This window comes from Triturus cristatus, chromosome 3_1, assembly GCF_964204655.1.
Source record: "Triturus cristatus chromosome 3_1, aTriCri1.1, whole genome shotgun sequence".
In the NCBI taxonomy this organism is placed as follows: Eukaryota; Metazoa; Chordata; class Amphibia; order Caudata; family Salamandridae; genus Triturus; species Triturus cristatus.
In genome coordinates this window covers 6865812-6879058 of record NC_140583.1, presented here as the reverse complement: position 1 = coordinate 6879058, position 13247 = coordinate 6865812, and the positions used below count along the sequence as shown (strand labels likewise).

At 46.1% G+C, this 13247-nt stretch overlaps 1 protein-coding gene across 4 annotated transcripts in view; it reads right to left on the bottom strand.

The window, feature by feature from the left end:
• Positions 1-13247, bottom strand: part of FNBP4 (formin binding protein 4) — a 298745-nt gene that overhangs the window by 118492 nt on the left and 167006 nt on the right. For all 4 annotated transcript variants that reach the window (XM_085646515.1, XM_085646517.1, XM_085646516.1 and 1 more), the window contains one exon: positions 8229-8524. In XM_085646515.1, coding sequence (XP_085502641.1) covers positions 8229-8524 — 296 coding nt within the window. The remainder of the gene's footprint in view (positions 1-8228; positions 8525-13247) is intronic.

Here is a 13247-nt window from a genome sequence, read left to right as displayed (position 1 = left end):
TGTTGACGTCTGAGGTGTGCTGCTACTACTGCTAGGCATTTGGTAAACACCCGCGGTGCGGTGGTGACCCCGAAGGGGAGAACCGTGAATTGGTAATGTTGCCCGTCCACCACGAACCTGAGGTATTTCCTGTGAGAGGGGTGTATTGGAATGTGAAAGTATGCGTCTTTCAGATCCAAGGTTGTGAGAAAGTCTCCCTGGCAGAGGAGTGGGAGGACTTGCTGTAGGGTGACCATGTGAAAATGGTCTGAGTGTATGTAGGCATTTAGAGGCCGGAGGTCGAGAATGGGTCTGAGGGTCCCGTCTTTCTTTGGTATTAAGAAATATAGGGAGTAGACCCCTAGATTTTGTTGATTGACGGGGACCTGCTCTATAGCGTGTTTTTGGAGGAGTGAGAGTACCTCTTGTTTGAGCAGTGTGGAATGTTCTTGAGACATTGGACGGTGCCTTGGTGGGATATTGGGTGGGGTAGATGTTAGTTCGAGACAGTACCCTGACCGAATGATTTGGGTTACCCATTTGTCCGATGTTATGGACTCCCATACGTGGATAAAGTTTTGTAGTCTGCCCCCGACCGGAGTGGAATGGTCTGGGGGGAGCGGAGGGGAGTCATTGTGCGGGGGGGGGTGGCAGAACGGGTGTTGTTGGTTTTGCCCCTGCCCTTATTGTTGTTACCCCTGTAACCACCTCTCTGATTGCCCTTTGAAAAGGTATTTTGAGGAGGGGACTTGTAGGAGGTAGAGGCGTTATCGGTGGAGGAGCCTCTGCCTGTGCCACGAAAGGACGAGCGACGAAAGGAACGTTTGGAGGCTTGTGTTTGGAGTGCCCCCATAGACTTTGCTGTGTCTGTGTCTTTCTTCATCTTTTCGAGCGCTTCGTCTACCTTTGGCCCAAAGAGTGTTTCCTGGTCAAAGGGGTGATTGAGTATGGATGCCTGGACTTCAGGCTTGAAACCTGAGATCCTGAGCCAGGCGTGGCGACGAAGCAGGACACTGGTATTTATGGCCCTAGAAGCAGTGTCGGCTGCATCGAGGGCACACTTAATGGAGGTGTTTGTAATTAGTTTACCCTCCTGTATCAGGTCATGAGCCTTGTGCTTGTATTTTTCTGGAAGGTGCTGCATAAGAGCCTCTAGTTCGTCATAGTGTGCTCTATCATATCGCGCAAGCAGTGCTTGTGTGTTTGCAATGCGCCACATGTTTGCAGCTTGGGAGGCGGTGCGTTTACCAGACGCGTCCAGAAGTTTAGATTCTTTGTCTGGCGGTGGGGCATCTCCTGAGGATTGGGAGTTAGCCCGCTTTCTAGCTGTGGAGGCAACTAGGGAATCTAGGGGAGCAGGGCCCTTGATGTAAGCAGGGTCTGTGGGTGCCGCCTTATACTTCTTCTCTATTCTAGGGTTCAGTACTCTGGCTCTGACAGGGTCTTTGAACACCTCTGTAGCGTGCTTGGTGACACCCTTAAGCATGGGTAAAATGGAAGTGGATTTGTCTTGTATATCAAATGTATCCAGTAGGAAGTCTTCTTCTACTGGTTCACTGTGCATGTCCACCCCATGGTAGTGTGCTGCTCTCTGCACTAAATGGTGAAACCCTAAGGAGTCCTCTGGAGGAGACGGTCTTGATGGGTATAAGTCGTCCTGAGGTACATTGGGTATATCAGGGTTATTGTAATCCTCCCATGGATCTGGGGTCCCTGGTGGAGTGGGATCCATTGGGGCGTCCGCCGGGTAATTGTCCGGATCCCCATCATCCGGATCTGGGGATGGGGTCGGATCGTAGTGAGGTACGGGTGGCGGAGACCTGTGAGGTGGAGGTGGTGGAGGAGGTGGAGGGGGTAGGGGAGGCGGTAGTGGGGAGGGCACTCTGAGGGGAGAAGTAGCAGAGTCCTTCCTTTTGGGTGGAGGAGGAGGAGCCGGAGCATCAAGGCGTCTTTTCTTGGTAGTTAAAGTCAAAAGCCCAGTCTTAGGATCTTTGGACAAAGTCTTTTGTAAAGGGTCTGGTGTAAACAGAGCCAATGGTGTCGAGTCGTCTGTCGGCACCGGTGATTTCGGAACCGGGGGTTTCGATGGTCTGTGTGCGCCATGCTTTTTTGAGGTCTCCGGGTGTTTCGGCGTCGAATGATGTTTCGGCGCCGGAGCATCGGTGCCGACAGATTTGTGTTTGGTCGGCACCGAGTGTCCAGGCTTCGGCACCGGTGGTTTCGGAGTCGAGCTGGATTTTGCAGTCTTCGGTGCCGGATGCTGTTTTTCGGCACCGGGTGTCGGCTGGCTCGATCCCGAGCTGCCATGAGACTTTGGGAGCTTCGACACCGGGCCCGAAGGTGGGGTGATCGAAGTTTTGGTTTTGGTTTTGCCCAGGCCGGCAGGCGAGGGAGTAACCTGAGTCTCTTTGGTTTTCGGCGTGGGGGTAGGAGGGGGCATATTACTCACGGCCCGCTGCGCTGGTGTAATGTCCTCCACGTCGGAGTCGTCGGCCTCGGAAGCGCTGACGACGTCTTCCTCCTGTTCGGTGTGTGTTTGCCCCGAAGCTTCGGCGTCGTCTCCGAAGATGTCCGGTGGAGCTGCGGAGGATGAGTGCGCCATGGTGCGTCGAGCTCTTCGATCTCGGATGGTCTTCTTCGATCGAAAAGACTTGCAGGCGGGGCAGTCTCTAGCCTCGTGTTCCGGAGAGAGGCAAAGGTTACACACCTGATGGAGGTCGGTGTGGGGAAATTTAGACCCACATTTTGGGCACTTTTTGAACGGAGTCCTTTCCATCGGCCGGGACCGGAGTCGCGGAGGGCCCGAAGGCCGGTGTCGATGAACGGGATGGAGAAAGTGCCGCTTCGAGAGATGAAGATGATGAAGGAACTCGAAGAATCGAGGATTTTCCGTCGAGGCTGGAACCGTAGAAGTTCGAAGCCGGAGCACGAAGTATCACATCCGAGCCCGATGGCGGGAAAAAACAATCTGAGGATGGAGCCGAAGCCCATGCGCAGTACGGACCGAAGGAGGAGTCACCAAACTCGTGACTTCCAAAGACTGTCCAAGAAGAAAAACAAACTGCAAACATCCGGGCCCAACACCAGATGGCGATCTATGCTAAGTGTACAATCTGCAGCTCATATGCCTCGAACATACACTTACTGTGTGGATCTTCTGAGAACAAACGTAGCTTTCCACAAGAGGAACAAGGTCTAAACAAAGACTTCTTACTTGAAGACATGCTGAAGAGAAAAAACTGAGCAGAGCTCAGGGACTCCCTGTCACACGACGTGCGGTAGAAAATCTGAGGTGAGGAGCTCTGAGGAGAAGGTTCTAGAGAGGAGCTGGCGCCTGATTGGCCGTAGTTTGGACTAACATAATGACAGATATACTGCAAATGTCTTTTTTCTCTTTCCATGTATCTCTATGGAGATTTCATATAGGGACATTCTTGATGTTTATCACCTACGTATATCTGTTTTTATATGATTACATTAGACACATACATCCATATACATATATATTTATTATGACTGTATATATTGCTATATTATTTACCGTGGGACTCCCACTCCGACGACGGGGAATATTCAAGCATGTGAATCTATGAAAGACACCCGAATACTGGAGAACTCAATTTTCTCCATAGGGTAACTGACTGGCTTTTCCTGAAATTTCATGTAAGTGTGGACTTTTCAAAACTTAAAATATTCACCAAAAATCAGCCGAGTAACGAAAATACTCACCTGCTATTAGGTCAGCTCCCAGTGCTGGATCTTGGTGCCCAGCACTGACCCTGAAAAATACTTACAGCTGTACTTACCAGTAACCCAATCTTCTCCCATAGGAAATCGACTGTTTTTCTGTGAAATTTCTTCTTAGTGTCAATTTCTGCACACTTTAAATATTCTTTAAAAATCGTATAACTTCTGAAAACGTAATAGCTTACCTGTTTAGGATAAAGGTGCCAGTACTGAGTCTAGGCACCCATTACTGGATTACAAAAGTAACGAGAACATACTATACATGCAACTTGAATTTTCTTCCATAGGGAATCATTGACTGTTTTCTATGAAATATTTTCTAAGTGTCAACTTTTAAAATAGCAAAATATTGTCTAAAAATCAAAACAGTAATTAAGTCTACTTTTATCACTTGATTCAGAGTACTGACCCAGAACTGAATCTAGGATCCAATCCTGGAATTCCAAAAGTAATCTGTTGCAAATAACTAGAAACTTCCATTGATCTCAATGCATTATTGTGTTTAAAATAGAGTTGCCTATTACAACCACTTGTAACTTTCTACAAAAGTCAATTGCATTTTGCAAAAGTATTTATATAAAGCATCTCATTCTGAGAAAGTATATTTTAATACCAATTGTTGGTTCTAAAATAAAACAAGCATATATTTTTTATATATAAACCACTGGGCTAGAGTTCAGTTATTGAGTGTGTGAGACCATTTGCTGGCTGAGTGTGTGCAACAAATGCTTTACACTGTCCTCTGATACTGCCTTACTGCTCGACCAAGCTGCCACTTTAGAGAGTAAGGTTATATCTAACTTTAGCCTATGTCAAACCCTGGGGGACTGTGGACTCTGTACACCCTGTACCTATTTGGGAACAGTATATAGAGAGCCACTTTCTCACAGCACCCATGACATAGTTCTTACAATCTACATAATTATTAGCATATGGGTGTGGGGGAGGTCAAATTTTGAATATGCGATTAACTCAAGGTGCGCATTAAACTTCATTGGCTTGCCATACTAGAAAAACACTATGTAATGACTGCCCTTTCCGAGCCTGTGGCTTTTTGACATTTAATTTAAGATTGGCAGAGTAAAATGCCCCAAGCCATTCAAGAACCAGCTACCACTGGAGCGCAAACTTTGCAGACCAGAAGTAGTTTTGGAGCGAGCTGTAATAGGATAATGTAAAGTGTGGGATATTTTCCAGTTGCGCATACAAACGGACATTCAGTATGCGACGCCCGAGGTGGAGTGCAACTCTGAAACCCTGATATAGGACGGTCATTTGAGATCACAACCACCTAGGCTGCCCTGGCAGCGCACAGAGAGGGCTATAGACAAGCCATCTGGCTGCAAGTAAACTCGGATAAGCTGGGCTTCGCTAGAGCTCCAGGCACAGCTGTAACAAGGGTGGGGGCAAATGTGAGAATGGCCGAAAGATTCGTTGTGTGATAATGTATGCGTAGATTTTTTCAGTATTTGTGTATGTTTCTCTGCATGTTTGACTTTGTCTGCGGGTCTCTGCAAGTGTATGTAAGAGTAATATTGTGCGTATGTGTGCAAGTATGTTGGGAGTATTTCTGTGGTCGATTGTGTTCGTGGCTGTATGTGGATCTGAGTGGTTGTAAATGCATGGCTGTGAAACATGATCTACGTTGTAGTCTGTGCAGTGAAGTCAAACAGCCTTTTGCCTCAGATGTCAGTCATTTTCTATGACCTCATTCATTGTCTGCGGTGTCATCCTTTGGGATGTCAAAAAAAAAATCTGGAACCTTCAAATGCTTTTACAGATCTCTACTGTCCGATAAATGACGGTTCTAATAGTCGGTCAAGTATGGTGTAGACGTTCTTGATCTTGAATATTGGACCATTTCCACAGTGCAACCCACAAATGACTTATTGAGAAGAGGTGTTTGGTAAGGTGTTGACTGATTCAATCAACACTAAGAATAAATAGCTGGGTTAATTCTGCCAGGATTTAAACCTTTGACCTCACATACGGAACGTAGCAGCAGGCACTCAGAATGAGATACCTTGAAAGTGCTTTAAAACCATTTTTGGAAAATTACGCAGAGCCGTAGACTGGTAAACAGGCAGGCAAATCGAGCCAAGATATGAGGCAGCTGCATTCATTCAGCCTTTCGGTTATAAATGCAGCTTTAAATATGCATTTACGCCCTCAATCATATGGGAAATTCTATTTAAAAGTTGAAACATGCACTTTAGTGCACAGTAGAAAACATACATTTTCCATTTCCATCTATATAGTCTTACACAAGTATTTTTTCTTCAAATGATCCTGCCTTTATATCCAAGCGGAATCCGCGTCCCTGTTTGAGCTCCCTAAACATGAGGCTTTGCAACCCCGCAGTAAGCAGCACAGTTCTGTGCCCCCCACCCTGTGCCCCCACAGCAAAGAATGTGGAAAATCATGAAGAAAATGAACCTAAGAGCCAGCGAAGAGTAAAAAGGGAGATAACCCGGCGAGGGGTTTGTGGGCATCTGGGACGTTTGGAGCATTGTATTTTGAAAGTTGTTACTAACAAAAGCAGTTTATATCTGCACTGCATGGATCGGGAGGGCACAGAGAAGGCGGGCAGGGTGTGCGTAATGAAGGTGGGTGAATGGAGAAGGGAAGGGACTAAAGAAGAAAGAAAGTGGAGTAGGGAAGAGAATAACTACAGTGGGTAGTAGTGTTGCCATCACAGCTTTTCAGAAACTCGCTCACGAACCTACGCGAAGGACAAATTTTCTTTTAATGAGTTGTAACGAGTGATTCCCTGTGCTCTACATGAAATGTGGCTATCGATGGCAGTACCTTAATTTCTCCAATAATCATCTGGCATACACTAAAGGACAACGACCATAAATTGGGTGTGGTGCTATGTAAAAAAAAAAAAGTACCAAAGAGAGGACACAATAGCACAAATAGAAGGGGACAAGTCCTGGGGGCGATCCACAGGAGTAAACAATTTAGAAAAAAGGTGGGACACGCAGGAACCATTATCCAATTAGAAGCGTTTTGTTTTTTTAAAGGACACTGACAAAAGCCAATTAGAAGCTAGAGGCCGGATGTAAGGCCCCTGAGTGAATATAGTACGCCGAGAGAGTGCATGTGCTGCCTAGGTTCGACCTAAAAATGAGGAGCCAGGACTTCAAGGCAAATATTTACGATGGGGCAGAATAATGCACAGCATGTGAATCTAGAAAAGATTCACGCTGCAAAATTACTACTACAAATGAAAGGGAGCGAAGTCTCACTCGCTCTGGAGCGTTCACGTCCTTCCCGTAATTTGATGTTTAATTTGTGTGTGCATGGTCCAGCACCCGCTTAACCTGCTGGCTGGCTGGACTGAGAAGAGCTGAGTAAGCTCCAATGTGTTCCCTTTGGTGCAGACATCCAGCAGATGATTGGCTTACTCAGTGGTCGGATTAAGAATGGCTCAGATGTCAGAAGTCTTTCCTGTGTGTGCAGAGCTCCAGCTCCTGTATTGCTTACTCGCCGACTGGCTTGAGAAGGGTACAGAGCGGTCTAGTGTTTGCCATTTGGTGCAGCACCTGCTTGGCTGGCTTGCCAGCTGGAGTGAAAATTGCTCCGCGTTCCAATATCTGCCTTTTGTGCCCTGAGGGTTGAGACAAGCCTTCCACCACTCCACTCCAATCTTATTAGTCTTAGACTGATTACAGTTGCAGACCCAGAGACCCTGAGCTTCCCAGGTTGTGAGGTATTCACATTTTAAGGGATCTGCAAGGTGGAGAAGCTTTGAGGTTTAGAGAGATGACCTGGAAAGCAGTTTTAAACAAAACCGGCTTAGGTCTGGTCGAAATGTACCAAAAGAGGGCCTTCAGACCTTGGAGCGATGACCCTGAAAAGTGTTTGGAATGGGGGTATCTTCAAAAAGGGAGACCGCTTACTTCAGGGATGTTGCAATCAGTAGCACCAGTGCCAAAGGATGGAAGGGCCCCACAGAACCACAACTGTGGCGGTCTTGCTCTAAAAAATGAGCAACAGGGATAGATTTTATTTGCTTGCATTAGACGTCCGGGTCCCCCTACTGTGCCAGTGTTGGTTTGGAGCTCAGAGCTTGGCCCAGGAGATGGGGGTGGTTAGAGAAGATGTAGACGTCAGAAAGCCTGGTTTGAGTTTGACAAATGTCCCAGGGAAGACAGTAAGATGTGGGGCATATTTCTTTGCAACATAATTATGGTGGAGCCTAGCTTATTTTGTTACGAGACACCTCTAAGCAAAATGTTTGAGACCTTTGCACAAATGGAACATGCAATGCAGAGTCCAAATCCAAGGAGACGGAGTACCATTCCAAAGGAGCATGCATATGTAGGTTCCTTCCACCTCATGTCCCTGCCCACACAGATCTTTAAGTTTGTTGCTACCTCATCAATCACGCACACAGTGGTTAGAAAGCATCCTTCTCAAGAATGTTCAAATGAAGACACACTAAACGCTCGCAGCAAGTACATGATCAAACTGCAGTCGACCGTCCGGGTAGGTACCTTGGTGTTGGAGACCGGCAGACGCAGAGGCTTCAGAAGGGAGCGATCCTCTGTCCCAGGGGCGGGAGGCTCCTCCCCATCATCATCCTCCATGGGTACTACAACATCTTGGAGGTCTGCCTCTACTGGAGGCGGTGGAGGCGGTGGCGGAGGTGGAGGTGGAGACTCCGGTGGGGGTGGAGGAGGGGGTGGAGGATTGTCCATTGGTAAAGGAGGTGAATGTAATGGACTAGTTGTCTGAACTGGCCAGTACGGAGTCAACGCTGCAGCCGGGCTGGAAACAAGCACCTTAGAAACTGAAACAGAAGTCAAACGTTAGACACAAACACAGAGAAGCATTAACATCACTTCAAGTCCATCTAAAAGCACCACTTTATCCCAAATGCTGACCCAGTGAAATACCTTGTCAAGCAGTGATGCTGCAACTATTGCAAAGCATTTGGGACAGCAATCTTGCAAATGGTATTATTGATAATTATGGCCTGCCGATATTTCAGTGCTGGAACTCTCCCCGCAGGCCTTACGTCTGCACTTAATATTGGTTGAGGTCGGTTCGTCCACAACATGCTCTGAAGTACACGAGAGCCCTGGAAAGCCTCACTCAGGGCACCAAGAGCTGCTTCATAGTTTCGTCCACAACATGCTTTAAAGTACACAAGAGCCCTGGAAAGCCTCACTCAGGGAACCAAGAGCTGCTTCATAGGAAAGGGGTCTGAATTAGATTAAGTGACATTGGCCAAATGAAATGAACAAATCTATCACAATAAAACAAATGTTAAGCACTTTGCCCTCCCCAAATGCATAGGAAAGTATCAACTCACCTCCCACGTGGAAACTTCTCCAATCACCACCTCATAGGGAATCCCTTACTCTGCTCTTTTGTAACTGTGCCCAGATTTAATCAACACTAACATCTGTGCAGACACCATCAGGGCAGTAACGTGCATTAATACCACGGGGAGACAGCCCCAACCCCACTGTTCGAGACTGAGAGCAACGGAAGGGCACAATAGGCCTACTTGTACAAAAGCAAGAAAAGCGCAAGCACCAAGTGAAAAACAAATCATGCCACTCTTTGGTCTTGAGTGGGCGCTCTAGGTCAAGCATCCTGTTGCACACCAGGCTTGTCTGATGCCAACAAAGGTCTACACTTGAAGAAATATAGCAGAAAACTAGGAGCCAAAAAGCCAGGTGTAAAAGACGCAAGCGGTAGTGGTGAATTAATGTACAAGGGCTCAAAGCAACAGTACGTTCATCAACTTTGGCTCCTTGACAGAAAGTTTTGCACTAATCCATCAAGCCCGGGAAAGGAAGGGGCAAAAAATAAATAAAAGATATTTCAGATTTTAATTTCCATAGGAAAGTGTGCTCACCAATACACAAATTGCTGAAGGGAATTTTATAAGATTTGGCAGACAGTTAGTACGTTCCTCAGAAAGCATGTCTTTTGTAATTTGATATAAATTCCTTCAGCTATTTGAGAAACTGGAGTTTAAAGAGGAGCTTGAACTTGGTTAACCTCAAAAACCGAAAGAAGTTACTTACCTGTAACTCCAGTTCTTCAAGATAGGTATCTAACATGCGTGAATCTTTCCTCTGCCATCGGGGTGGGAATCCCTGGTACATTGAAAGAGCCGTCACCACTGCTGCCTCCTACATCCAGACCTGCTCATCGACCACTGGCCCCAGCAACTCCCGAAGAGACAGAATGAGGAGGATTCAAAGAGCTTAACATATTCTGATCTAGAGGAAGGAGGGAGGGGAACTTTCACAAGATGGACGGGATTTCTTTGTACTAAGGGGGAGACAGATCTCGAGCTTGCATTCATTCATGGAGAGAGCCGCCAAGAAATCAAACCTACCAAGAACGTTTGTGGATCAGCAAGTTTCTTTACGACTTTAAAGAGTAGCCACAGAAGTCTATAAATCAACACTAATTTAGGACTAAAGCTAACGAAACACCGTGATAACTTGTCTGGAAAACAGGTATGAAGCCTTGGATCCAGTTGCAGCTCGCCTCACTGGGCATCCTCAGCCAGATTCTGTGATCTCCTCAGTGGCTCAGAGAAAAACCAAGAATGAACTGCTTACTTGCCAACGGGAGCAGTTTTTCAGCCTCATGAGTCTACTAAATTGACATGCTGTGCTTCTATTCCAGTGGTTGGAGCTGGAATTGTGTTTTGTCCCTTCATTCTGTGTGGGAGTCTAGCACTATTTGGTGGCAAGTTCATCCCTTATGCGACGTCAGACAGCTCCCCAGAAATTCCTGTGCGTTGCCGTCATCTTCAAATTATTTCTCTCCCCCCTCCCCCTTCAGATTACTCTGGTCTGGAATCGTTCTCTTCACCAGTTTGATTTTCACTCCATTTCTGGAGCGGCAGGAGGGTCCCATGTGAATCCAGAAAGAACTTCAGGCTGCAACACTACACCTACTGGTATGTAATCATTTCGTTTTGCAGCATAAGGAATATGCTACTTACCAGTATGCATCTGTTCTTGGCATGTAGAGCTGCAGACCTACACACTGTGCATAGATCGCCATCTGGTGTTGGGCCCGGATGTTTGCACTTGTTTGTCTTGGAAAGTCTTTGGAAGTCACGAGGTGTGTGACTCCTCCTTTGAATCTTATTGCGCATGGGCTTCGGCTCCATCCTCAGATTTTTTCGCCAGCAGGGAAATGGAGCGTAGTAGTAACAGTAAAGAAACCCATGTGTGTTGTATCTATGTAAGATAATACTGGAACAGAAAAAGGTAGCCGGGGGGGCGTGTGTAGATCTGCAGCTCTACATGCCAAGACCAGATGCATACTGGTAAGTAGCATATTCCGTTCGAGGCATATGAGCTGCAGATTACACACTGGGCATAGATTATATAGCAGTACTCGCTCCTAGCGGCGACCACCCGTATCTGTTGCAGTGGTTTGAAACAATGTTTTGAGTACAGCCTGGCCCACACTAGCCTGTTTAGTTTGCACATCGACAATAGTGTTTTGTGAATGTGTGCGGTGAAGACCATGTAGCTGCTCTGCAGATATCCTCTAAGGGGATGTTCCCTAAAAATGCCATTGAAGCCCCTATCTTTCGTGTAGAGTGGGCTTTAGGAGGAACAGATAATGTAAGTTTTGCTTTGTGGTAACAAATCTGTATGCATTTGACAATCCACCTAGCTATCCCAGATTTTGACATGGAGTTGCCTTTGTGTGGTGGTGAGAAAGACACGAATAGGTGTTTGGTCTTACGAAAGGGTTTTGTTCTTTCTATGTAGTATAGTAGTGCTCTTTTGACATCTAAGGTGTGAAGAGCTCTTTCTGCGACTGTAACAGCTAGCGAGAAGAATACAGGCAGCTCTACAGATTGAGGTGGAAGGGACAAATGACTTTAGGGAGGAATTTAGGATTAGTCCAGAGAACAACTTTAAGATGCATCTGCAGAAAGGATTCTTGAATGGTTAGTGCTGGGAGTTCACTAACTCTTCGTAGAGAAGTAATGGCTACGAGGAAAGCAGGTTTTCCATGTTAAGAATTGTAGCTCACATTTATGTAGAGGTTCAAATGGAGGCCCCATTAGTCTTGTGAGGACGATGTTCAAATTCCACACAGGGGAAGGTGGTACTCTAGGGGAATTATTCTTTTGAGTGCCTTCATAAAGGCCTTTATGGTAGGTACTCTGAAAAGTGAGAGGTGCTCTCTAATTTGCAGATATGCTGCTATGGCAGCCAGATGCAATCTGATAGAGGTATAGGGTAGGTTGCATCTTTGGAGGTGTAGTAAGTAGCCTATGATGTGTTGGATAGACGCATCTAGGGGATTAGTGTTATGGCAGTATACTACGAATCTCTTCCACTTGGCTGCATAGCATGCTCTAGTGGTAGCAGTCTAGCTTCTTTGAGGACGTTCATACAGTCAGGAGGAAGGTTAAGGTAACCAAATTCTAGGATTTCAGGACCAAGATGTGAGAAAGTGGCTTTGTATATACGGTTCCCAAATAGGTACAGTGTATACAGTCCACAGAGGTTTGGTAGAGGCTAAAGTTAGATATAACCTTACTCTCTAAAGTGGTAGCTTGGGCGAGCAGTAAGGCAGTATCAGAGGACAGTGTAAAGCATTTGTTGTACACACTTAGCAAAATGGTTTCACACAACTGAACTCTAGGCCAATGGTTTATATATAAAATAGGTCGGTTTTATTTTAGAACCAATAGGTATAAAAATATACTTTCTCAGCATGAGATGCTTTATATAAATAATTTTGCAATATGCAATTGGCTTTTGTAGAAAGTTACAGGTTGTTGCAATAAGCAACACAATTTTAAACACAATAATGCATTGAGCTCAATGGAAGTTTTAAATTATTTGCAACAGATTACTTTCAGGATTACTTTTGTGATTCCAGGACTGGATCCTAGATTCAGTCTTGGGACAGTTCTTAGAAACAAGTGATAAAAGTCGACTTAGTTACTGTTATGATTTTTAGACAATGTTTTGCTATTTTAAAAGTTGACACTTAGAAGAAATTTCATAGAAAACAGTCAAGGATTCCCTATGGAAGAAAATTGGGTTACTGTCAGTGCTGGGTACCAAGATCCAGCACTGGGAGCTCACCTAATAGCAGGTGAGTATTTTCATTTCTCGGCTGATTTTTGGTAAATATTTAAAGTTTTGCAAAGTCCACACTTAGAAGAAATTTCACGAAAAACCAGTCAATGTTACCCTATGGAGAAAATAGAGTTAGCGGTTTAAAGGTAAGTACTCGACTGGCAGAGTTGAGGTTCTGGGCATAGACTCAGGGGTCCCCCAGGGTCAGGTAGGTACAGTTGGTTCACCCTCAGCGGCACAGGGGCAGCCGGGTGCAGAGAGAGTTAGGCCCAATGTTTTCCTATGGGAGGCAGGGGGGCCTTGGTTGGTGGCTGCTGACTAGCAGGCCACGCGGCTGTGGGAGCTGGGCTCCTGGTCACTTGCTCAGGGCAAATGGGGAAGTAGATAGGTGCAAAGGTTACACTGCCAGGGCCACTTTGGCGGCTG